General features: G+C 55.3%; 3 protein-coding genes across 3 annotated transcripts in view; 1 reads left to right on the top strand and 2 right to left on the bottom strand.

The window, feature by feature from the left end:
* The window catches only part of LOC137467752 (serine/threonine-protein kinase PAK 3-like), a 46111-nt gene extending 45942 nt beyond the window's left edge, over positions 1 to 169 (bottom strand). The window contains exon 1 of the mRNA XM_068179185.1: positions 85 to 169. The gene's annotated coding sequence lies outside the window, so the exon portion shown is untranslated. The remainder of the gene's footprint in view (positions 1 to 84) is intronic.
* A 4029-nt stretch (positions 170 to 4198) lies between these two features.
* LOC137467767 (class II histocompatibility antigen, B-L beta chain-like) lies at positions 4199 to 6369 on the top strand. The gene is given in 5 exon segments (XM_068179196.1): positions 4199 to 4307; positions 4772 to 5041; positions 5603 to 5650; positions 5653 to 5865; positions 6275 to 6369. Coding segments are annotated over 5 exon segments (735 nt in total).
* Positions 6370 to 7898: 1529 nt separating this feature from the next.
* The window catches only part of LOC137467743 (zinc finger protein 850-like), a 192088-nt gene continuing 175292 nt past the window's right edge, over positions 7899 to 24694 (bottom strand). Inside the window, exon 7 of the mRNA XM_068179176.1 lies at positions 7899 to 8763. Coding sequence (XP_068035277.1) covers positions 7995 to 8763 — 769 coding nt within the window. The 3' untranslated portion in view covers positions 7899 to 7994. The remainder of the gene's footprint in view (positions 8764 to 24694) is intronic.

The following is a 24694-nucleotide window of genomic DNA, read 5'->3' as shown; positions in this document are numbered from 1 at the left end:
TGGAGCTCTCCTGACTTCTCACTTGATCCTGCACCAGCACAACACCTGGGCCTGCTTGTGCAGAAGTAACTGCCGTGCACTTACCCTTGGCCAATCTGCTCCACTTCCAGGTATTTCTCGGCAGGCTCCGCCAGGCTCACAGTGTTCCCTGAAAGAAACCACGTGGAAGACGCTCCCTCCCAGAGTGAGACCCCGCCTTGCAGCAGAGCCAGAATGCAGCCCCCCTCCCTGGGGCCGTCAGCCCCTTGGTCTCAGCTGGGGAAGGACAAGAAATGACCCTGGCACATTCAGCTGCAGAGCAGCACTGGGTGCAGCTGATGCCGAGACACACACACAGCACCCTGCTCTGGCACACAGGAACAGAGCAGACGTACTCAGCTGCATCAGGCACCACTCCCCTCTCCCCTCTGGCTGCAGGGCTGTGCTGCTGACAGAATGTTCAGCCCAGGATCCCACAGCCGAGGGAGGTTCAGTGTCCTCTTCCCAAGCACAGGGAGCTTCTCCGTCCTCTTCCCAAAACGCTGCAGGTTCGCCATCATCATTCCAAGCCGGGCGACGTTCACTGTCCTCTTCCCATGTTGGGGGAAGTTCCCCCTTCTCTTCCCAAGACACAGGATGTCCTCTGTCCTCCTTCCATGCCGGGAGATGTCCACTGTCCTTGTCCCACACCGCAGGAGCCTCGCCGTTGTGTTCCCACAGCGCGGGATGTTCGCCCTCGTCTCCCAGAGCAGCGGGAAGTTCACTGTCATCTCCCAGCACTGAGGGACGTCCACCATCGTCCCCTGGAACAGCGGGAAGCTCACTGCGGCCTTCCTCCTCTTTGGCCACTTCTTTGGAAGCAGAGGGAGCCATAGGAGGTTCTGGTGCTGCTTTTGTGCCCTGTGGACAGAAAGAAAAGGAGAAAACTCCCAGGGATCCCTTTGCTGCTGCAAGGACACTGGCAGGAACTTTCCTTCAGCCTCCCAGGCCGGCACTCAGCTGCCACATGCCGAGCTCACAACTTGCTGCACAATTCCAAACACCAAAGGTTCCTTTCCCACTCACCGAAGGAGGAGCTGCTCGGGATCCACTCATGAGGTGCCCTGCAACGGGAGAGGGAACATGAACCAGATGCTGTCAGGAAAACAACTGCCTGTGGTGGGAAATGCCCCGGAGCAAGGCAACCCCGAGAGAGCATTTTGCTTTTACAGCGTCCCTCCAGGAGCCACAGTCCCTTCACACAGCAAGAGAACAGCACAAAATACTGGGCTGGGTCAGCTCTTGGCTGGACAGGCAGTTCCAGGCTCGCTGCCACAGACTCCCCGCTTGAGGGAACAGAACCCCCCAGGGCTCATTGCAAATGCTGCGCACGCCCCGCTGGCTGCAGACACCCCCTTTTCCAGCTGCAGCTGCTGCCAGGAGCTCTCCCAAAGCAATGGTGTCTTCATGGCAATTTGGTTACAAAGACAGCTCAGGCCCAGAGGAAGAACAGCAAGCACACAGCAAGCCCAAAGCCACAGCACCGAGGGAAAACCTCGACTTACGTGCCAAGTGGGTTAAAAAATACCCCGCATACGCCACAGAGTACAGCGTGCAAACTGCAGCAGCCATGTGCTGGATCATTTTGGCTGCGCTGCACACGTCTGCAGACTGTAGCCCTGCACGCACAGAAGGACACCCGTCAGGGGTGGGCTGGCTGCTGAGAATGCCTCGGGCAGGAGGATCCTCCGGCAACGAGCAGTGCCCAGAGCCACTCTGGACACTGAGGCCTCCGTGTGCCACAGCAACGGGAACACCTCGGGGACGTGGCAGTGCTCCTGTGACATCACAGCAGCAGCTCATGCAGAAACCGCCTGGAAGGTTCTCCTGTGTCACAAAGGAGCACAAAGAGCCCTCCCAGGGCACAGCCTGTTGCCCAAAGGATCCAGGAGGAGCTCTGAAAATGCAGCAAACAAGGACACCCCATAGCCCAGCCTGAACACTGAGGAGGAAAAAGGACGGCACCAAAGCAGAGGAAACATGACCTTTAGTCACTGACACTTCTGGCTAAAACCAGCAAGCCGTGTTCCATCTGGGATCTTTGTTCTCGTTCTAAAAACAAAAAAGGTTCTCCACTCTAAATATAGAGAAGGCAGGAACTGGGCAGGAGGTGGGATGAGGAAGGAGGAGGAGGAGGGAGAGAGGAAAAGGAGGAGCAGGAAGAGGAGGAGCAGGAGCAGGAAAAGGAGGAGAAACAGGAGGTTCCAGTGCCCCCTGTGGCCGCAGCACTCTTGGCCTCAGGACCATCGCCCCCAGCTCATCCTGCAGGTGAGAGGGGAGGGGGAGCTCGTCCCAAATCTATCGGGGGGTCCCTGAGAGGGTTTTTTTATTGGGGTGTATTTGGAGCTTGCAGATTGTGGCATTGAGCCCCAAATATCGTCTGGGAGGCCCAAATAGACCGTGGGAGTTTTATTTCTCTGTGTGTGTGTGTGTGTGTAGGTTTGGATCTTGCAGGACCCCAGAGCTGAGCCCCTTGGGGGGATCTTTGGGAGTCCACGTGGCCATTGCCCAGGGCCACCAGGGGGAGGACATTGGTCCTGGGGACCCCCGGGGGAGCAGAGAAGGGGCAACCCCTGCGACCCCCGGAATGGAGAGAGAAGAGAGGGGTGATCCTGGAGCTGGGGGAACCCCGGCTGGCTGGAAAGTGGGGGAGCCTGGAGAGGAGGGACCCCTGGGACCCCTGGGATATCAAAGTAGAGCATCAAGGCAGAAGGGACCCCATGGACCCCCAAAAGACCCTGGATCATCCCTAAGCAGGACGCCAAAGAAGGGGGAACCCCTGGAGCCATTGGACCCCCATCATCCCAGGGAAAGGAAACCTCTGGAACGCCAAAAGTGGAGAGATCAGAGATAGGGAACTCCTGGGAGAGTTGTTTTGGGCTGAACCTTGATATAGTGGAGATTTCCATGGACACAAGACTCCTGCTGAGTTCCAGGGATGGTCTTGGGCAGTGAGGAGCCTCTACTCCAAGGCGCTCCCACCTTGGTTTTCCCCAAAGCAGGATTTGTCATTCCCAGGCTGTGGCTGGATGGAGAAGGAGGAAAAGCCCTGGAGATCCTGCAGGAGGAGGGGCTGCAAACCCAGCCCAGGGAGCTGTTGGGATGAAAGAGCTCCCCTGAGCCAGGAACGTGGCCGGAGATCCAGCTGGAGCTCGGAGCTGGTGGAGAACCCTCATGGCAGGGAGAAGCCCCACAAGTGCTTGGAATGTGGGCAGGGTTTCAGCTGGAGCCCCACCCTGATGGAACACCACAACATCCACACTGGGGAGAGGCCCTGTGAGTGTGGGGAGTGTGGGGAGAGCTTCAGTGGGACCTCTGACCTCACCGAGCACCACAGGATCCACACTGGGGAACGGCCCTATGAGTGCTTGGAATGTCAGAAGAGCTTCAGGTGCAATTCAGGGATCGTCACTCACCAGCACTTCCACACCAGGGAGAGGCCCTGTGAGTGCCCCGAGTGCAGGAAGAGCTTCGTGCGCTGCTCCAGCTCCATCCCCCATGGGAGGATCCACGTTGGATGATCCCCAGTGAGCCCTGTTGGGCAGAGCCCCGGTGACCCCGCTCTGGGTGATCCCGGTTGGGTGGGGGGAAGGTGTTGGAGACATTTCTTTCCCCTCTGCTTGTCCTGGTGTGATTTGGTTGGTAATAAATTCCCTCCCTGTGTACGGGACGGGTCTGCTGTGCCCGTGCCGGATTTGCTGAGGGATCTCTCCCGCTCCTTGTTCCCAGGCAGGAACCCTCGGTTCCATTTTCTGTCCCTGTGCGGCTGCGGGGGGCAGGGACAGAGCGGCTCTGGGGGGTGCCTGGCATGGGGCCAGCGTCACCCCTCGCCACGGGCACCCCTGAGACCCCGCGCAGCCGGGCACACATTTCTGGGCACAGCTGAGCTCCCAGCTGCGCAGCGCCCCAAGGCTCCCCGTGCCTGGAAAAGCCCCAGCCGGGGCTGCAGCGTCCCGGAACCGCTCAGCCAATCCAAACGCAGCCAAAACGCGCTGCAGCCAATGGGAGCGCGAGGAGTTGAGGAGTCATCGGTTGTGTGGCTGAGCCTCGGCAATCGGTGCCCAAAAGTGCTCGGAGCCAATGAGAGCGCGCGGCGCTGCTGAGCCCGCGCTGCTCCGGACTGGTGCTGCCAGCGCAGCGCGGCCGCTCTGGGGCTGGTGCTCCCTGGGCGGCGCTGGCCATGGGGCGAGTGGCGGCAGCTGGGGCCGTACTGGTGGCACTGGTGGTGCTGGGAGCCCCCCCGGCTGCGGGCGCGGAGCTCTCGGGAGAGCGGGGGGGGGCGGGAGGCGGTGGGACAGGGGGGAAAATGGGGAAAAGGGGGCGGTGGGAGCCCGAAATTGCAGGGGGAGGAGGAGGAGGGGACCCCGAAAGGAAGAGCGGGAGGGGCTGAGGATTGGGGGCAGGTGAGGAAGGGGTGGGAGAGGGTGGAAAAGTGGGTTAAAGGGGAGGTTAGGACCCCAAAACTGTGCGGGAAGGGGGGCTGGGCTTTTGGGAAATTGTGTTTAAAAGGTTGGGAAAGAGGAAAAGGAGTAAATGGCACCCCAAAACTCATCTGGGGAGAGGCTGGAGGTGGGAGAAGAGAGGATGTGGAAGGGGAAGTGTGGAAGGGTGGAAAAGAGGAAGTGGCAGCTCGGGCAGGAGGGATCCATGGCGGCCTTGGGGCACAGGGGGTGCGGAGTGGGGATCCGGGGTGGATCCCGGAGCTCTGGGGCTGCTGGGGGGGCACCCCCGGACCTGTGTCCTGCACACACAGGGGTGTTCCAGTACGTGGGAAAGTCCGAGTGTCACTTCATGAACGGCACGGAGAAGGTGAGGTACCTGAGCAGGTTCATCTACAATCGGGAGCAGTACGCGATGTTCGACTGCGACGTGGGGCACTTTTTGGGGTTCACCCCCTATGGGGAGACAGCAGCCAGGTATTGGAACAGCGACCCAGACGTTATGGAGCAAAAAAGGGCTGCGGCGGACTGGCTGTGCCGGTACAACCACGAGTATCTCAGCCCGTTCCTCACGGAGCGCCGAGGTGAGCGCGGGGCAGAGCGTGTCCCCTCGGGCCCTGCCCTGGCATTGACCCTGGAGCCCCTCAAAACCTCCCTGGAATCGGCCCAGAGCCCTCAGCCCTCCTTGTGCCCATCCCCGAGACCTTGTGTCCCTGCCACTGACCCCCGTGGCTCTCCCAGTCCATCCCAGTCTCTCCCAGTGCCTCCCGGCTGTCCATCTCAGCCTAGCGTGGTGCTGCCGCCTCTCAGCCAATCAGAGCGCGTGTCTCTGATGACTCATCAGTTGCCAGGCAGACCCGCAGTGCCGAGTGCCCCGCACTGGACTCGGCCTCCCAGTGCCGCGCGCTTCGTTCCCAGTTCCTCCCAGTGCCGCCCCAGTCCCTCCCAGTCCATTCCCACTTCATTCCCAGTTCACTCCTAGACCTCCATCCTCCCTCCCAGTGCCCCCCATCCCCTCCCATCTCGCTGAGTGCTGCCCCAATCCATCCCAGTCCATTCCCAATCCCTCCCAAGGCCACCCCATCCCTCCCCTCTCTCTCCCAGTTCCCTCCAGCTGACCCCCGTCGGTTCCCGCTCTCTCCCAGTGCCCCCCAGCGTATCCATCTCGCTGGTGCCCTCGAGCTCCCAGCCCAGGGCTGCTCCGTGATGGATTTCTACCCTGCCCACACCCAGCTGAGGTGGTTCCAGGGCCAGCAGGAGCTCTCTGTGGGGGCCACTGACATGGTCCCCAACAAGGACTGGACCTACCAGCTCCTGGTGCTGCCGGAAACACCCCCCTGGCACGGGCTCACCTGCAGCTGCCAAGTGGAGCACATCAGCCTGAAGCACCCCCTGAGCTGGCATTGGGGCATGGGGGAGGAATTGGGGGCGCTGAGAGAGCCACTGGGATGTGCTGGGAGCAACTGGGAGGGAATTGGAGACAGCCTGGTTTCAGCTGGGAGAGGGGCTTGGGGGAGTGGAAGGGCTGAGAAGTGGTTTGAAGGATGCTGGGGATGGTGGGATGGGGTTCTGGGGGTCCTGCTGGACACTGGGAGGGAGTTTGGAGGTGCTGGGTGTGACTGGGAAGGATTGGAGTGAGTGCAGAGGAGCTGGAAGGAGATTGGGGATGGAAAAGCAGAGGTTGGGATGAGGTTGGTTGTGCTGGGAAGAGACTAGGAGGGGTCAGGGTGAGTCCTGGTGAGGCTGGGAAGGGACTGGGAGAGGGTTTGGGGTGTCTGAGAGGTTTTGGGGGGTCCATACCCCTGCAGAGCCCCCAGAGATGCCACTGGATGCCGCCCGCAGCAAGATGCTGGCAGGGATCGGGGGCTCCGAGTTAGGCTTCATCTTCCTGGCGCTGGGGCTCAGCTTCTAGGAGCGTGTGTGCTCCTTCCCCGGGGCCCCCAGCCCGGTGTCACCCCCTTTTCTCTGCACACAGAGCTCCTGAGCCGCCGCCGGCTCAAGCCCCTCCCCGTGGTCTCGGGCCCGGCCGGGACCCCCCGCTCCATCCCCACGCTGATTTCGGGGGGGTCGTGTGTCCCCCCAGCCCTGCTGTCACTCTGCCCCTGCCCGCCTGCTCCCAGTCTTCCCAGTAAAGCTTCCCAGTTAAACCCAGCCCAGGTTATGGGGGGCAGTGGGGAGGGACTTGGGGGGACCCCACGCGGGGGCCGGGACTGGGCAGGGAGGGTGGGGTCCAGGTGGGGAACACTGGGTGCTGCGGGTCTGCCCGGCAACTGGTGAGTCATCAGCCCCGCTCGCTCTGATTGGCTGACTCTTGTCCACCGCGTTCTCTCATTGGCTGAGGAGAGGCCCGGGACTGGAGAGAAGCAACGGCAGAGATCCCGCCCCGAGCACCGGCACGGGGACAACAGACCCAGCCTGGGCACACGGAGGGAATTTATTACCAACCAAACACAGCAGCACAAGCAGAAGGGAAAGAAATCCCTCCAACACCTTCCCCCCACCCAACGGGGATCACCCACAACAGGGCTTATCCACGATGGAGAGACGGGGACAGCCGAGTTTAGACCAGAAGCCAATTTCATTGAGGGTACCAGGTGTTTATACAGGGTTTTACTTGTGTGGTGCTCAGATAGGGCTCGATGTTTGCTAACAATTTCCCATTGGCTACACATTCTTCATGACATCACGGCACCTGGGAACATTATCTTATCACAAAGTCTCACAACAGGTTGCTTGGTCACTTCTTGCCCAGGGAGACTTAAACTGTGTCTGTGTCTCCCACAGTTGCTGCTCAGTCAGGCCTCAGATATCGGCCCCTTTATCAGCTCCATTGTTTTCCTCTCTGTTTTATTCCCCATTCGGGGGCACCAGGGCTCTGCCCAACGGGGATCACTGGGGATCATCCAGCCCGGATCCTCCCATGGGGGATGGAGCTGGAGCAGCCCACAAAGCTCTTCCCTCACTCTCTTCCCTCACTGCAAGCTCTTCCCTCACTCTCTTCCCTCACTCGAAGCTCTTCTTTCACTTGGGGCACTCGCTGGGTGAATTGAGGTGGAAAATGAAAACCTTACAATTCTGATAGATTTGTAAGATTTGGTACGTATTTCAGCACCGCGCGCACGCCAGGCTTTTCCCTTCACTGGCCATGCGTGTACCTGAAAACTCCGGATTCTTTTTTATTACTCTAGCTAATTTACATATTCATAGAATTTCACAATAGGTTCATGCATATTCATTCTTCTGATTTTGCCTTACACTTACAGCTAGTTACACTTGTACTCACTTTTTCTCAGAAAGTACAGAGAGAACTCCTGGGTCACTCTGCGATGTCTGTTTCAAGGTTGGAGGAGTCTTTCTTATCTCTTTAGCATACAAATTTGCATTCTTTCTCTTTAGCTGGGGCAGTTTTGCTTGTGCTCCAGTTACTAGACTAAACAGCATATTTTACTTATGTTTGCAAGCACAAAGAGGAACATTTTACCTAAATGCAAAGGGATTTCTAGCCTGTTAAATTTTTACACTATCTCAGGGCTTCCCTTACTGGTGCCACCGTTGGTGTCTGGTCAAGTTTGAGCTCTGTGAGAAGCTCTTCCCACACTCCCCACACTCGTAGGGCCTCTCCCCGCTGTGGATGCGCCGGTGCACAGTGAGACTGGAGTTGCGGTTAAAGCCCTTGCCACAGTCGGGGCAGCGGAAGGGCCTCTCATCTGTGTGAATCCGCTCATGTTTGAGGAGATCAGAGCTGGTGTGAAACCTCTTCCCACACTGGGGACACTCGTAGGGCCTCTCCCCAGTGTGGATGTGCTGGTGTCTTCTCAGCATATGGCTATGGCCAAAGCTCTTCCCACACTCCCCACACTCGTAGGGCCGTTTCCCAGTGTGGATCACCTGGTGCTGGATCAGGTTGGAGCTCCGGCTGAAACCCTTCCCACACTCCCCACACTCGTAGGGCCGTTCCCCAGTGTGGATCCTCTGGTGCTCGATCAGTTTGGAGCTGTGGCTGAATCCCTGCCCACATTCCAAGCACTCATACGGCCATTCCTCAGTGTGGATCCTCTGGTGATGGATCAGGTGGGAGCTCTGGCTGAAACCCTTCCCACACTCCCCACACTTGTAGGGCCGTTCCCCAGTGTGGATCCTCTGGTGCTCGATCAGTTTGGAGCTGTGGCTGAATCCCTGCCCACATTCCAAGCACTCATACGGCCATTCCTCAGTGTGGATCCTCTGGTGATGGATCAGGTGGGAGCTCTGGCTGAAACCCTTCCCACACTCCCCACACTTGTAGGGCCGTTCCCCAGTGTGGATCCTCTGGTGCCGGAGCAGGGTGGAGCTGAAGCTGAAACCCTGCCCACATTCCAAGCACTTGTGAGGTTTCTCCCTGCCATGAGCCATCTCCACCAACTCCGAGCCCCGGCTGGATCTCTGGCTGCCTTCCTGGCTCAGGGGGGCTCTTTCCTCCCAGCAGCTCCCTGGGCTGGGGTTGCAGCTCCACCTCCTGCAGGATCTCCAGGGCTTTTCCTCCTCCTCCATCCAGCCACGCCCAGGAATGAAAAATCCTGGTTTGGGGAAAAAACAAGAGGAGCGCAACTTGGACTGGAGGTTGCTCCCTGCCCAAGTTTATCTTAAGAAGTCATTGGTAAGTTTTTGTACGTAAGAACCTCCAAAACACCAAGATTCAGCCCACAAATCCTGCAAACCTCAATACACACATCAAAAACATCCCAAACCCCACAATTCAGCAAAAACCTCCTCCAAAAGATAAAGATTCAGCTGCCACATAAAACCAAAGCACCAACATTTAGCCCAAGCAAGCTCAGAAACACCAAGATTCACCCCGTGAAAATCCTGGATCCCCCTCCACAGTCACCTGCTGCATGTGGGGGGAGCAGCGCTCCTGGGGCTGGGGGGAGGCTGCAGATACAGGGAGGGGTGTAACCTTGTGCTGCTTCCTGTTTCTGCTCCTCCTCCTCCTGTGACTCTGCTCTTCCTCACACTCCTCTTCCTCCTGCTATTCCTCCTTCTCCTGCACAATCCCACCTTCTCATGTCACATCCATCCTTTGACCATTTTGTTCCTCAACCCTGCTTCTCCTTCCCTTCTCCTCCTGCCCCCAGGCCCAGCACCCACTGCCGGCTCCCTCTTCCCCCCAGACCCACAGCATCCCAGCGCAGGGGCAGGGATGGAGCTGGGGCAGGTCGGGCTGGGGCAGCGCTGGGCTCTCGGCCGCTTCCACCCGCACTCGGTCCCCACTGCAGCCGCTCCCGCCAGGACAGCGCGGGGGGGCCCGGCCTTGGCGCTGCCCCACTCCCACCTCCCCAAATTCCCCTCGCGGGGGCGATGGGGCCGAGGGGGGGGCGCAGGTCGGCTCCAGGTGGGGAACGCTGGGAGCTGCGAGTCTGCCTGGCAACTGGTGAGTCATCAGCGCCCTGCGCTCTGATTGGCTGAGCTCTGCCTGAGGGCTGCGGCTGCAGCAAAGAGGGGACACCCTGCTCCAGGGGGGATGTCCCGAAAACGGGGGACCCCCATGAAAGGAACAAGAGGAAAGTGTCTTTACAAACAGATGCTGTGAATCTGCTCCGAGATAGGGCCAGGCACCTGTGCATAAGGAAGTGACAGGAGAAGCCATCGGTTTCAGGAAACGTTATCAATTGATGACACAGACTGCTGCTCAGCCAAGGTCCTGCTCAATTCATGAACTTCCCGAAGAACAACAAAGACTTGACAGAACCAGGAATATCGTCTGCTATACAATACTGGGGTGCATATGAAGGGAGTATGTACTAGGTGGATTGGGAAGTCTGCACCTCTGAAGTACTTCAGCCAGTGGGGAAAGGGAGAGGGAGATGTGGCCAGGAGAATTGGGATGAAAAGGAGGCTGTGTCCTCCAACAACTGCAGAGATCCCATGGGGAATGTGCGATGGCCTCTCCCATTTCTAGGAATGAAATTACTTTTACAGGACTCCTCTGTCTGCTTTGTGGACAGAAACCTCTGCTGATGTCAATTTTCCCACACACCCTGGGGCTCATCCGGAATTCCTTCCACCGGTCCGGGGCGGCGGGCAGGGAGTGCAGCTGAAGGTGCCTCACCCACTTTGGGTGATCGGCTCCCTTGGCTGGCGGCGGCACTGGGGATCGATTGGGGACCCGGGAGTGACCAGGAGACAGACGAGTGACACATCAGGGGGGTCTGTGAAGAGTCAGCAGGGAGAGAGCACTGAAAATCTCAGCAGTGAGTGCACTGGGATCTTCGGGGAGTGAACATGGCAGGGCACCCAGGGAGGGGAGAAAAGGGAAAGCCAGGGAGGGGTCCTGGCCAAAGAGATGATGATCCCAAAATGTCTCTGAAGGGTCCCTTGGGAGAATGTTGAGGTAGTTTGCACATTCCCCCAGAGGTAATTAAGGACATGGACACCCAGGGGGGCAATGAGGGAAGTGGAGAAGGGATTTGGACAACAGGGGATGGATGGTGTTGGTGTGCTGGGAAGGGATCGGGTGAAGGGCAGTGTGCAGCAATGTGGTGAAGGCAAGAAGCAGCAGGAGGAATCTATGTATTAAGAAAAAGGATGATCGAAAAAAGAATGAAGAGAAAAATACAGAGGACTGGGATGTATTTCAGACCTGTTCTATGCTCAGAATTTGCCAGCTGATCCAGATCCTTTCCATCCCGGGTTTCCAGGAGAGGAAAAGAAGGTCAGGATGCCAGGGGGTTTCTCTGTGGTGGGCAGCGGCAGCACCGGGCGCAGAGGTGCGGGACCGGGAGCACGGGCTGGGGGCCTGTGGGGAGCTGCGGGGCCGGGCCGGGGCTGTGGGGCAGCCGGGGCTCAGCGCCGGGTGCTGCCTGACCCCACCAGCCCCGGGCAGGGCCGGCAGTGGCCCCCGGCCCCCAGGAGCCTGCGGGACGCCCCGGCCGCTGCCCGGCCCCGTGGAGCTGCCGGCCCTGCCCGCCGGGGGGGCTGCCTTTGGACACTGTGGCAGGACAGGGACCGGCTCTGGGATACGGGCTGGGGAGGGGACCCTGAGCACAGGGAGGAAAACAAAGCAACGTCTGGGAAATGCAGATTGTACATGGAAGGATCAGGGTTTTCTATTAAGCATTTGCTTTGGCTAGCTGGAGAAAGGAAAGACTTTGCACAAAGCTCAGCAGCTCTCAGAGGATGAGCACCCACAGGCAGTGAGCGCGGCTGCAGGAGTGGCAGAAGAAGGCCCTGGAGCACTTGGGCACAAAGGCACAGCAGCTGAATGCAAGAAGGGATGAGCAGAAGGCCAAGCTGAAGGCAAAGGCCATGGCACAGTTCCTACAGCCCCTCTGGGATCAACCCCACGGCCCAAGGGGCCCCGGCACCCAGGGAACGGGGTCGGCCACAAGCACCTGGCAGAGGCATTGCCCTCCTGGCCAGGGGAGAGCCCACCCAAACAGCCCCTGGGAAGGAGTCAGGGCTGTAAACCAAGATGCCATGGGTACGGCTTTTGCCGTTGGCTTTGGCAAGAAGAAGAGCCAGACCCAGGGCAGATATTCAATTCTCTCCCTTGCAATTGATCTTGGGAATTCTTTACCCTGGTAATTCTCCACCCAGTGCAGGGTGGGGATAAGGGATGTACATTTAAAGCAGTCTGTGGCCAGAGTCCTGTCTCTTGTGAAATCTCTCCCACAGGAAGCTGGGCTGGCACAGAGCCTGCCTTGGCACTTTGCTGTTCCCAACATCCAAGCAGGACATCGGGCCCTGCCTAAGGAGGCCGAAGCAGCACCACTGGTGGCCAAGTGGCGTGGCCCATGCCAAGTGTCCCTGAGGCCAGAAACAGCCCCCAGCACAGCTGAGCACGGGGGGACCCCTCAGCCTGGGCTCCAGGGCTCTGAAGCCCCGGAGATTTGCACTTCCCGCCTGCAGCAGGAGCATGGGAGGCCCCCACGGAGCCTGCACTGAAGGCAGCGCAGCAGCAGCCAGGGCTCCACAGCGGGGCAAGCCCCTGGGCCTGCCCACACATCCTCTGCTCAAATCCTCTGCCTGGGCACCCTCCTTTGGCATCTCCAGCCACCGGGGCCAATCCTTGCTGCCACTGCTGCAGCTTCAGTGCTTTCTGGGCCTGCACTGCCACAGCTGCTGGCGAAGACAACGGCACAATTCCACTCTGGGTCTCAGCCACACTCACACACTGCGCTGCCTGGGATTGCACTGATGGAAAATACACCAGGTCATAGACTTGAACATTTCTAACATTTTATTTCTCTACTCAGCCTTGGTTTGCCTTGGCCTCGGGGAAAGAAATGGTAAAGGTTTTTTTAAGGGATGTTCCACCACTCAGTGGAGATGAGTTTAACATCTCAACACTCTGGGAATGGCCCAAAAGATTCCCACAAAGATAACGCCCAGCAGCAAACAGCAACCAACACCTACCCCAGACCCTGCCCCTGGCAGAGCTGGAGACACCTGCTCTGGAAAAGGCTGAGAAGGAAATCCAGCAGTTCCGACCTAAAGAACAGCAGAAGCCAAGAAATCCGGGTCCAAAAGGAACCCAAACACTAAAAACTGCACAACTTGAAACTACAGAACTTTAAACCAATGGATTTAGATTGGTTCAGACTGTATCAAGTTTGGGAAAAATCCAGTCAAACCCACGTGTCATGGAACGATTTTCTCTGCACACCCGGGCTATGTGGGGATGGAATGATTTCTGTTGCAGATCCTGGCCAGAATCAAGGAATGCCTTGACTCTAACACTAAACATATTGGTGGAGTTTTTCTTTTTCCTGCACTTTCAGTGCAAAGTTTATAGCAGTAGAGTATTTTTTGTAATAATCCTACTTCTATATTGCCGGTTAGGTTTGGGTCAGGGATGAGAGAATGAGTTTTTACTCCGAGGAGAAGCAGAAAAAACTTAATTGCCTTGGGATTTTCTTGTGTATGTTTGTGTGAGAGATACCAAAATTTTGGTCTGGGTTTTTCAACATTCACCTTTAGGCTGCATTTTTCAAAACGAGAAGAGATTTAAAGGTCACCCTTTCACTCATAAACACTAAATAGATTATTTGAAGGAAAAAATAAAAAAAGCAGCAGGTTGTGGGGGTCAAAAGTGAGGCTGCTGGAGGCTGCTCTGGAAGAGAAGCTGCATTCCAGGCAGCCAGCAGAGGAGCTTTAGAAATGCAAATTAACACTGCTGGGGCAAAGTGGGGACAATGGACCTGCCTCTTCTTGCCTGGGGCAGGAATTGGGCTGATTCCCTCTGCCCCTCACCCCAAGCTCTGCCTGCCTGCACAGATGGAATCTGCACAGCTGAAGGCAGAGCCCATGGTGAGGATCTCTGACTCTGCAACAGAAATGGGGGAAGCTGCAAAGGGAAACAGCAAATGGAGAATGTTGTGAAAACTTCACTAAAATAAGGGGGGATCATCCCTGTGCGCAGGCGGATCGGGAAGTCTGAACCTTCCAAGTCCCTCATAAAATATCATCCATGAATGATGTTCTGAGGATTTGAGCAACACAGGGGCCAGGGCACTGGCCACAAAATGCTGACAAATTATACTACAGCAAAAGTAGTTAAAAGTGATTACAAACTGTACTGTATCAAAATCGTTGTGATTAGGAATAAGTTGCAGAACTCAAGACATAATAGCAAAAGCCACCAACTACATAGTTCTTTATAACAAACCCAGGGCAGGTTTTTCCCTTGCATGGAGCACTTGGGCCTTCCCGGGGCCCCTTCTGCCCTCTTGCAGAGCCGGTGGCATTTTCCACCACCCACAGTTTGTAACCAAGAGTCGGGTGCAGCCGAGAAGGCTCCAAGCGCCTCCTTCCAGGCTGACTCTGCAGATGCCGAGGCTGCTCTGGGCTCTGCCAGGGCTCTGCTGGGGCTCAGCTCCGGGCGAGGCTGGGCCCGCTCTCCCCTCACATTGCTCCGGGCAGCTGAGTCACACAGGGAGAAGGAAGGGACACGTCAAGGGAGTTGAGGTTTAAGAGAGTTTTTATTCAAAAAACTGCCATACCAAACAGGCTGTCATAAGAACCGTAACAAACAGGCTGTCCTAACTACCTTAACCAACTAGCACTGCTAACTACCATAACTAACTGGCACTGCTAACTACCATAACTAACTAGTTGTCCTAACTCACTACTGTAACTAAAAGCTGTCCTCCAGTGCTTCATCTCCTCCGCTGCTGCCTCAGTTGCTTTGCTGCGGTGATCAGAGGGGTCAGGCTGGAGAGAGGCTTGGCTGATGATAAAAATGGGTGCTGCCCAAAGGAGAAAAAAGAAAGAAATGAACCGTTACTTTCCAGAGTCAACTTCCTCACAGGCTCTGTTGCAACAGGACAAAGGGAAATGGTCTGAAACTCAGGAGGGGGAAGCAGGCTCAGATTAGGTCTGAGGCAGAATTTTTTTAGCAGGAGAGTGGGGAAGCACTGACAGAAGGTGCCCAGAGATGTGGGAGGTGCCTCCTCCCTGGGAACATCCAAGCTCAGGTCAGGCAGGGCTCTGAGCCACCTGAGCTGCTTGAAGATGGCCCTGCTCGCTGTGGGGCCCCAGGTGCAGAGGACCTCGAAAGGCCCCTGCCAAGCCAAACCAGGCGAGGATTCTGCTTGCTTTGCGTGTGGAAAGCAGCGAGACCCGAGACCATCGGAGGGGGCCCCACAAGAAAACCCCTCCCTGGCGCTGCTGCTTCCCCTGCAGCCGCTTGGCATTCACCTGCAGCAGCTCCTGGGCAGACCAGCGCCGCTCCTCGTCCGGCTCCAGGCTGCACTCGAGGAAGTCCCGCAGCAGAGCCGACAGGCGCCTGGGCTCCTGCAGCTGCGGGGTCCCGTTCTGCCGGATCAGAGCGCGAGCCTGCAGGAAAAGCAAACTCAGCGCTCTGCCAGCTTCCTTCCCACCCACAAGTGCTCACATCGACCCTGGCTTCCAAGCCCCAGCTCCAGGGGCACTTTCCTCCCTGGCAGAGATGCTGCTCACAGCTCATTTTTCTATGCCAACCAAAAAACCCAAACCCTGGTGCTGCCTCAGCCATTGTAAAGAGCTGGTGCACTTGCTTCACATTTTCAGGTCATCCTCACAGCCAGAAGAACTGCAACAACGTAAATCCCAAAGCAAATTGTGTCTGGAGACTGCAGAATATGTGTCTGTGTTGAGGCTCCAGTCCTCTGGAAATTCCCTTCCCCATGTGCAGAAACCTCCAGCTGCTGCTCCCAGTGCAGGCTCACCCTGTGCTCACAGGCCTCTGCAACCACGGGAGAATTGGCCTCTTACCATGGCCCTCGTTTCCTTGAAGTAAGGCGGTTCTCCTTCCACCATCTCGATGGTCACAATGCCGAAGGACCAGATGTCCACCTTGGGGCCGTAAGGAGAACTGGTGACAACTTCTGGGGCCATCCAGTGAGCAGTGCCCACCATGGAGCTGCGCTGGTCCTGCTCAGGGCTGAGCTGAGCGCTGAGGCCAAAATCAGCTGAGGACAGAAACAAACACTGTCAAAGGCAGCTGGAATGAGGAAACCAAGCACAAAGACTCCCCGCTCTCAGTCTGAGAATGCAGCAGTGAAGTCAGCTGGAAAAGTCCTCAAGGCTGTAGCCAAGGAAAGATGGAACTGAGCTGGACCCTTAAAGAAACCCTCAGCTTTCATGCAGTTGCTTTTACTGATTCCCTTGCAGCTTTAGATTCCAACTCCTGCCCCTCTGGGAGGGCCATTGCCAGAGCAAAGGCACCCCTGACAGCCTGCTCCTCTCCTGAGCTCTCTGCAGGGGCAGCCGCTCTCAGCTGGCAGCAGGGGCCGGGCAGTGCCCCCAGCAGCCCTTGTGGGGCTCTGGCCGTCACTGGGAAGCAGCCCCACAGCCGCACCCCGGGAGCGCTGTGCCTGGCCAGGAACACCCACCCAGCTTGACAGAGCCGTCCATTCCCAGAAGGATGTTGGAGCTCTTCAGATCTCTGTGGATCACCCGGTTCGAATGCAGGAAATGCAGGCCCTGCAGACACTGAGAGAGAACAAGAAACACGAGGGTAAAAACCAATGGCTGGAATATATCACACAAGAAAAGACAGTTTAGAATTCTGCCAGCAGCGACTTTGCTGTGACAGGCCAGGAGTGCAGTGCAGACAAGCTCCAGGCAAACGGTTCAAGGCAAAGCTGAGAACAGCACATCAAATCCAAAACAGACAGAGAGTGCCACAACAGCAGGAAAGAGAGCAAGAACAGAGTAGAAGTGCAGTGCTGCTGGCAGGCCGTTCACTGCAGGGGCTCTTTCTTCTCCAGCTCATGAAAACAACAGAGAAACAAAGGCCTGAGCATGGAGCCACGCCTGCTCTCACGCCCTGCTGGGAAGGACCATCGTGTCCAAGGCATGGCAGTCACAGGCAGGATCCCTCACCTCCCGACTGACAGCTGCCATCTCTCCTTCAGCCATGCGTGTCTGTCTGACAACGTCCTGCAAAGTTCCTCCATCCATGTATTCCATCACCAGCCAGAGATCTCCATCCACAAGGAAGCTGGAAGAGGAAAGCAGTGGCATGGAGACCAATGTGCAGTGCTCAATTCCCCCATGGAAAAGCCTGGAGTGGAGGTTTGTTGCCAGGTCACTTGTCAATGAGGACAGAATCCGATGGAGAGACATTCCTGCCAGGCTGCACAGCCCTTGGGATCTGCACAGTCTAAAGGAGGAGACCCCTGTGAGAAAGGAGAGGCCTGAGATGGCAAGCAGGTGAAAAATGCAGTTTAGCAAAGGCCCAGATCAATGTGGAACCACAACACTGGCCCCCAGCTGGTTCAGCTTCTGAACTCATCCGTTCCACCCTTCCCTGCAGAACAAGGCAACACAGCTCCCAGGGTTATCCAGGCGAGGAGGCCGGGCAGCACTTGGGACAAAAGGGGTCAGAAAACCTTTCAGAAAGTCCCTTCAGAAACAGGCAAGGCCAGTGACAAATGGGCAAACGAGGCATTTCTGGGAACAAGAACCTGGTCTTCCTGGCATCTGCAGCAATGGGAAAGGGCTGGGAAGAAGAAGCCAAGGGAAATAATTTCTGCTGTGGTTTACCAGCACTTGTAAGACACAGAAAACAGGGTCAGCTTGAAGGGAAAACCAAACCAAAGCAACAAAAGCACACGGAGGGAGCGAACTGCCAGGCTGTTGTTTTGGGAAGATACGGCTGGGTCAGGCATTTTCAAAACAGGCTACAGACTACGGATGGCAGGAAAGGTTAAGGCAGGGCCTGGGCACGGGATAAGGCCTGAAGCACTCACCTGTCCAAAGAGCTGACAATGTTGGGGTTCTTCTTGTCCTGCAGGAGCAGGAGCTCATTCACAGCTCGTTCCCTGTTCTGCCCTCTCAGACTCATTTTCTTTATGGCCACCTGAAGGGACATTGCAGACCTTTAACTGGAGGAGTCTGTGGCAGGAGGCCGCAGCAAACACGGAGCGAGTCTTTTTGGGGCGACGGAGCCAGGCTGTGCCAAACTGCCTTGGGATGGGACACCAGAGCTCAGCAAGTGCCATTCCCACAGCCCATTGCTCTGCTCGCTGGGGGCTGCTTACAGGACACATGGCCAGAGACATTTGGCCTTGCAAGCCCTGCAGAAATGGCCCCTCAGCTGTCAGCCTCCAAGCTCTAACCACATTCTCTGCACCTACAGTCTTCTCAAATGGCCTCAACACTCTCATTATTGTTCAAACACATTTTGCAAGCAGGAGGTAATTCTGGTTCTGTGCAAACAGAGCAAAACAGCCGGGAACCCTTTAGCAGTTTAATGGGATTGGGTCATGATTTCAGATGCAACTGCTCTGGCTGGGATTGCACAACAAAGCAAACACACACATCCATTGCCCTCCTTGCATTCCTTTGGGCACTTCAGAAGGACCAAGTCTGTCCCAGCTGTGCTCTGCAGGCTGACACGGCTCTGCCTGCAGAGGAGCAGCCTGTGCAGGAAAGCTCTGCTGGCCCCCAAAGCTGCAGCCACAGCTCCCAGCAGAGGGGAGAGCCCTGGAGAGCTGCCAGACGTGCTGGGCGTGTTGACACTGACCTCTCCTCCAGTGGCCCTGTCGAGTCCTTTAGAAACGGCTCTGAAAGCCCTGGAGACCAAACAGCAGAGAAGAAAGAAGCAGCGCTTTAGGCCCTGGCAGTGAAAGCCAGCCCAGACAGGAGATCTCTGCTGCCTGCAGCGTTCACAAACACCTGGGGGCATCGACCCTTCCAACAACAGCGCAGCAGCCACCAGAATGATGATGATGATGATGCCCCACTCATGGCGATGATAACAGTAGAGGGCAACAACAATGACAGTGATGATGACGATGATGACAATGACGATGAAGGTGACAGAGAATGATGATGATGATGATGCACCACTCATGGCAATAATGACAGCAGATGAGAACGATGATGATGATGGCAATGATGGCGATGAAGACGCCGTGTGGGTCTCCTCACCATGGTCTCCCCCAAGAGCACCTCAAGCAGCCGCGTGAGCACAAAGCCATCGCGCAGGTCCAAGTAGAGGACCCCGACGCGGCAGGCGGCGTGCGCCGGGTGGGCGTTCACCCACTTGGTGAAGGTCTTCTTCTGCACCGCGTCCCGCTCGTCTGAAGGGACATAGAGGTCACCACAAATCCACCCCAAATTCCACCCCAGAACCACCTTGAGACCCCAAATCCACCCTGAGACCCCCATGGGACTCAGGAGCCTCCAGGTGAACGTTCACCCACTTGGTGAAGGTCTTCTCCTTCACCATGTCCTGCTCGTCCAGGGGACATCGAGGTCACCCCAAATCCACCCTGAGACCCCAAATCCACCCTGAGACCCCCACGGGACTCAGGAGCCTTCTGGTGGACGTTCACCCACTTGGTGAAGGTCTTCTCCTTCACCATGGCCTGCTCGTCCGGGGGACATCGAGGTCACCCCAAATTTTGGGGGCTTTTTGGGGGATTTTGGGGTTTTCTGGGGAGAGTTGAGAAGATTTTTGGGGTTTTTTAGGGGGTTTTGGGTGGTTGAGGAGTTTTTTTAGGGTTTTTTTGAGGTTTTTGGGGTTTTTTGGGGGATTTGAGAAGTTTGTTTTGGGGTTTTTTGGTTTTTTTTTTTATTTTTTGAGGGTGGAAATCTGCAAATTTTTTGGGGAATATTTGGATTTTTTGGGTTTTTTTGGGGGGGAAATCTGCGAATTTTTTGGGAAATATTTGGATTTTTTTTTTTTTTTTTTTCACCCACCAGCCAAGGCCTTGATCCAGGAGCACTCGAAGATTTTGGGGTCCCCCCAGGCTCGGGGCTCCGGGGGGGGTCCCAGGGGCCGTTGTTGTTGTTGGGGGGAGGGGCGACCTCCACGTTGTCCAGCTCGGCCACCATGGGGGGGTCCCCAAAATTGGGGAGGGGTCCCACAGCGAGCTCAGGGGGGGCCTGGAAGAGGTTTTTTGGGGGGGGGGTTGAGACTTTTGGGGGGTAGAGACCCCCCGAGTTGGTTTAGGGGGGCTGGGAGCTCCCAAAATTCAATGAGAACCCCCCCGAGAAACCCCAAAATCCCCCCCGAAACCCCCCAAAATCCATTCCAGACCACCCTGAGACCCCCAAAATCCCCCCAAGAAGGCCCTAAAATTCTCTGAAACCCCAAAATCCATCAAGACCCCACATTGAGATCCCCAAAATCGCTCGATACCCCCCAAAATTCACTGACACCCCCAAAATCCCTCCTGAGACCGCCCAAAATTCTCTGAGACCCCAAAATCCATTGAGAGCCCGTCCAAGACCCACAAAATCCCCCCCAAAACCCCCCAAAATTCTCTGAGAGCCCAAAATTCATGGAGAGCCCCACCCTGAGACCCCCAAAATGCATTCAGGACCCTCCCAAGACCCCCAAAATCCCTCCTGAGACCCCCCAAAATTCTCTGAGATCCCAAAATCCATGGAGAGCCCCACCCTGAGATCCCCAAAACCCCCCCAAGACCTCCCAAAATTCTCTGAGACCCCAAAATCCATTGAGAGACCCCCCAAGATCCCCAAAATCCTCCCCCGAGACTCCCAAAATCCCTCCTGAGACCCCCCAAAATTCTCTGAGACCCTAAAATCCATGGAGAGCCCCGCCCTGAGATCCCCAAAACCCCCCCAAGACCCCCCAAAATTCTCTGAGACCCCAAAATCCATTGAGAGACCCCCCAAAATCCCCAAAATCCTCCCCTGCGACCCCCCAAAATCCCTCCTAAGACCACCCCAAAATTCTCTGAGACCCCAAAATCCATCAAGACCCCCACCCCGAGGTCCCCAAAATTCTCTGAGACCCCAAAATCCATTGAGAGCCCCGCCCTGAGACCCCCAAAATCCATCCTGAGCACCCCCAAAGAGCCCCTCCAAGACCCCCAAAATCCCTCCTGAGACCCCCCAAAATTCTCTGAGACCCCAAAATTCATGGAGAGCCCCACCCTGAGACCCACAAAATCCCTCCTGGGACCCCCCAAGACCCCCAAAATTCAATGAGACCCCTCCCCAAAATTCTCTGCGAATCCCAAAATCCATTGAGACCCCCCTGAGACCCCCAAAAATCCTCCTGAGATCCCCAAAAATCCCCTGAGGCCACCAAAATCCATTCAAGACCGCCTGAAAATTCTCCGAGACCCCAAAATCCCCTCAGGACTCCCCCTAAGCTCCCCTAAAATTCCCCCAAACCCCCCCGGACACCTCAAGACCTCCAGGACCTCCCTAAAGTCCCCGAAGACCCCCAAAACCCTCCCAGACCTTCCAAGACCCCCAAAATCCCCTAAACCCCCAACAATCCCCCAAAATCCCCTAAAATTGATCCAAAATCCCCTAAAATTCCCCCCAAATCCCCTAAAATTCCCCCCAAAATTCCCCCAATCCTCCCAAAATTCCCCCCAAATCCCCTAGAATATCCCCCAAAATTCCCCCCAAATCCTCCAAAATGCCCCCAAATCCCCTAAAATCCCCTAAAATTCCCCCAAAATCCCCCAAATCCCCTAAAATATCCCCCAAAATTCCCCCCAAATCTTCCAAAATGCCCCCAAATCCTTTAAAATCCCCTAAAATTCCCCCAAAATCCCCTAAAATTTCCCCAATCCTCCCAAATTTCCCCCCAAATCCCCTAAAATTCCCCCCAAATTCCCCAAAATGCCCTCAAATCCCCTAAAATTCCACCAAAATTCCCCAAAATCCCCTAAAATTCCACCAAAACTCCCCCATTCCTCCCAACATTCCCCCCAAATTCCACCCCCCCCCCCCCCCCACCCCCAGCACCTGGACAAGCCTCGCCCCAAAATTCAAAAAAAAAAAAAACATTCCCAAATCATTCCCAAAACGGGATGGGCATCGGGCAGCGTTATCCCGGAATTCCCGTTATCCCAGAATTTCTGTTATCCTGGAATTCCTGTTATCCCAAATTTTCCATTATCCTGGAATTTATGTTATCCCAAATTTTTCATTATCCTGGAATTCATGATATCCCAAATTTCCCATTATCCCAAAATTCCCATTATCCTGGAATTTCTGTTATCCCAGAACTTCTGTTATCCTGGAATTCCCGTTATCCCAGAATTTCTGTTATCCTGGAATTCCTGTTATCCCAAATTTTCCATTATCCTGGAATTTATGTTATCCCAAATTTTTCATTATCCTGGAATTTATGATATCCCAAATTTCCCATTAACCCAAAATTCCCATTATCCTGGAATTTCTGTTATCCCAGAATTTCTGTTATCCCAGAATTCCCGTTATCCCAAATTTCCCATTATCCTGGAATTTATGTTATCCCGGAATTCCTGTTATCCCAAAATTCACATTATCCTGGAATTCCTGTTATCCCACTTTTTGTCACTGTTATCTCAAAATTCCCCTTATCCCAAAATTCCCATTATCCTGGAGTTTATGTTATCCCAGTTTTTGTCACTGTTATCCCAAAATACCCATTATCCCAAAATTCCCATTATCCTGGAATTTCTGTTATCCCAAAATTCCCATTATCCTGGAATTTATGTTATCCCAGTTTCTGTCACTGTTATCCCAAATTTCCCATTATCCCGGAATTTATGTTATCCTGGAATTCCTGTTATCCCTAAATTCACATTATCCTGGAATTCCTGTTATCCCACTTTTTGTCACTGTTATCCCAAAATACCCATTATCCCAAAATTCCCATTATCCTGGAATTTCTGTTATCCCAAAATTCACATTATCCTGGAATTCCTGTTATCCCACTTTTTGTCACTGTTATCCCAAAATACCCATTATCCCAAAATTCCCATTATCCTGGAATTTCTGTTATCCCAAAATTCCCATTATCCCAAAATTCCCATTATCCTGGAATTTCTGTTATCCCACTTTTTGTCACTGTTATCCCAAAATTCCCATTATCCCAAAATTCCCATTATCCTGGAATTTACGTTATCCAAAAATTCCCATTATCCCGGAATTCCTGTTATCCCAGTTTTTCTCACTGTTATCCCAAAATTCCCATTATCCCGGTATTCCAACATTCCCAATTTTCCCATTATCCCCGTGATCCCAGTTACTCTGGTTTGTGTCCCCACTATCCCAAAATTCCCAACGGTATTCCTGTTATGCCAGAATTCCCATTATTCTGATATTCCCAATTTTCCCACTATCCCAAAATTCCCATTATCCCAGTACTCCCATTATCCCACTCTCCCAGTTATCCCAGTTCCCCCAATTATCCCAGTTCCCCCAATTATCCCAGTTCCCCATTATCCCATTCTCCCAGTTATCCCAGTTTCTCCCCCATTATCCCAGTTCCCCATTATCCCACTCTCCCAGTTACCCCAGTTTCTCCCCCATTTTCCCAGTTTCCCCATTATCCCGTGCTCCCCAGTTATCCCAGTTCCCCATGATGCCTGAGAGACTGGAGAGATTATATGGAACTGGGATAAAACAGGGAATGGGATCAAATAGGGACGGGGATCCTATGGAATGGGATAAACTGGACTGGGATTATATGGAACTGGGATAAAACAGGGAATGGGATCAAATATGGACTGGAATCCTATGGACTGGGATAAATTGGACTGGGGTTATATGGAACTGGGATAAAATAGAGAATGGGATCGAATAGGGCCTGGGACCCTATGGACTGGGATAACCTGTACTGGGATAACCCAGACTGGGATCCTATGGACCTGAATCCTATGGACTGGGATAACCTGGACTGGGATTATATGGAACTGGGATCCTATGGACTGGGATAAACTGGACTGGGACTATTTGGAACTGGGATAAAACAGGGAATGGGATCGAATAGGGCCTGGGACCCTGTGGACTGGGATAAACTGGACTGGGATAGCCCAGACTGGGATCCTATGGACCTGAATCCTATGGACTGGGATAAACTGGACTGGGATTATATGGAACTGGGATCCTATGGACTGGGATGAAACCGGGACTGGGACCCTGTGGAATGCGATCCTATGGAGTGGGACCACCCAGACTGGGATAACATGGACTGGGATCCTACAGACTGGGACTGCACAGAGTGGGACTGCACAGACTGGGACCACATGGATCAGGACCATAGAGACTGGGATAAACAGGACTGGGATGATATGGAATGGGATCCTACAGACACGGAGCATACAAATCCCAGTACAAACTGGGATCGCATGGAAGAGGAGGGGTGAAGAAGGAGAGCGAGTAGGGCTGGAAACAGGAGAAGGAGATGGGGAAAGGGAGGGGGAAGAGGAGGAGAAAGAGGAGGGATGGAAGGGGAGGGATGAAGGAGGACAGGGAGGAGGGGATAGCACACAGGAGGAGGAGGAGGAGGAGCGATGGAAGAGGAGAGATGAAGGAGGAGAAGGCGAGGGGGGGTTAGGGACAAGGAGAAGGGGGGAGGGAAGAGGAGAATCAGGCGGGGTTAGGGAAGAGGAGGAGGGGGGAGAAGAGGAGGGAGGGAAGGGCAGGGATGAAGGAGGAGAAGGAGGAGGGCTTAGGGAGGAAGAAAAGGGGGGAAGGAAGAGGAGGGGCGGGAGGAAGAGGAAGAGGAGGGACAAAGGCGGATCAAGGACAGCAGGAGGAAACACGCGGTCGAGCCCTCCCTGAATTCGTAGCCCCCACCTGTGGGATCATCCCGCAGGTGAGCGGGGAGGGGGAGCTCGGCCCAGATATCCTGGGGGGTGCCTGGGTCGGGTTGTTTTGGGGGGATGTTTGGAGAATGAAGAACTGCAAAGCCGAGCGGAAAAGGTCCCTTGGGGGGACATTGGGGGTCCCGGTGGCGGCTGCCGGCAGAGGCAGCCTGGAGGAGCAGAGCCCTGGGTCCCCCAGGAGCC

Source organism: Anomalospiza imberbis, unplaced genomic scaffold (genome assembly GCF_031753505.1).
Source record: "Anomalospiza imberbis isolate Cuckoo-Finch-1a 21T00152 unplaced genomic scaffold, ASM3175350v1 scaffold_78, whole genome shotgun sequence".
Taxonomy (NCBI): Eukaryota; Metazoa; Chordata; class Aves; order Passeriformes; family Viduidae; genus Anomalospiza; species Anomalospiza imberbis.
This window is presented reverse-complemented; position numbering and strand designations above follow the sequence as displayed.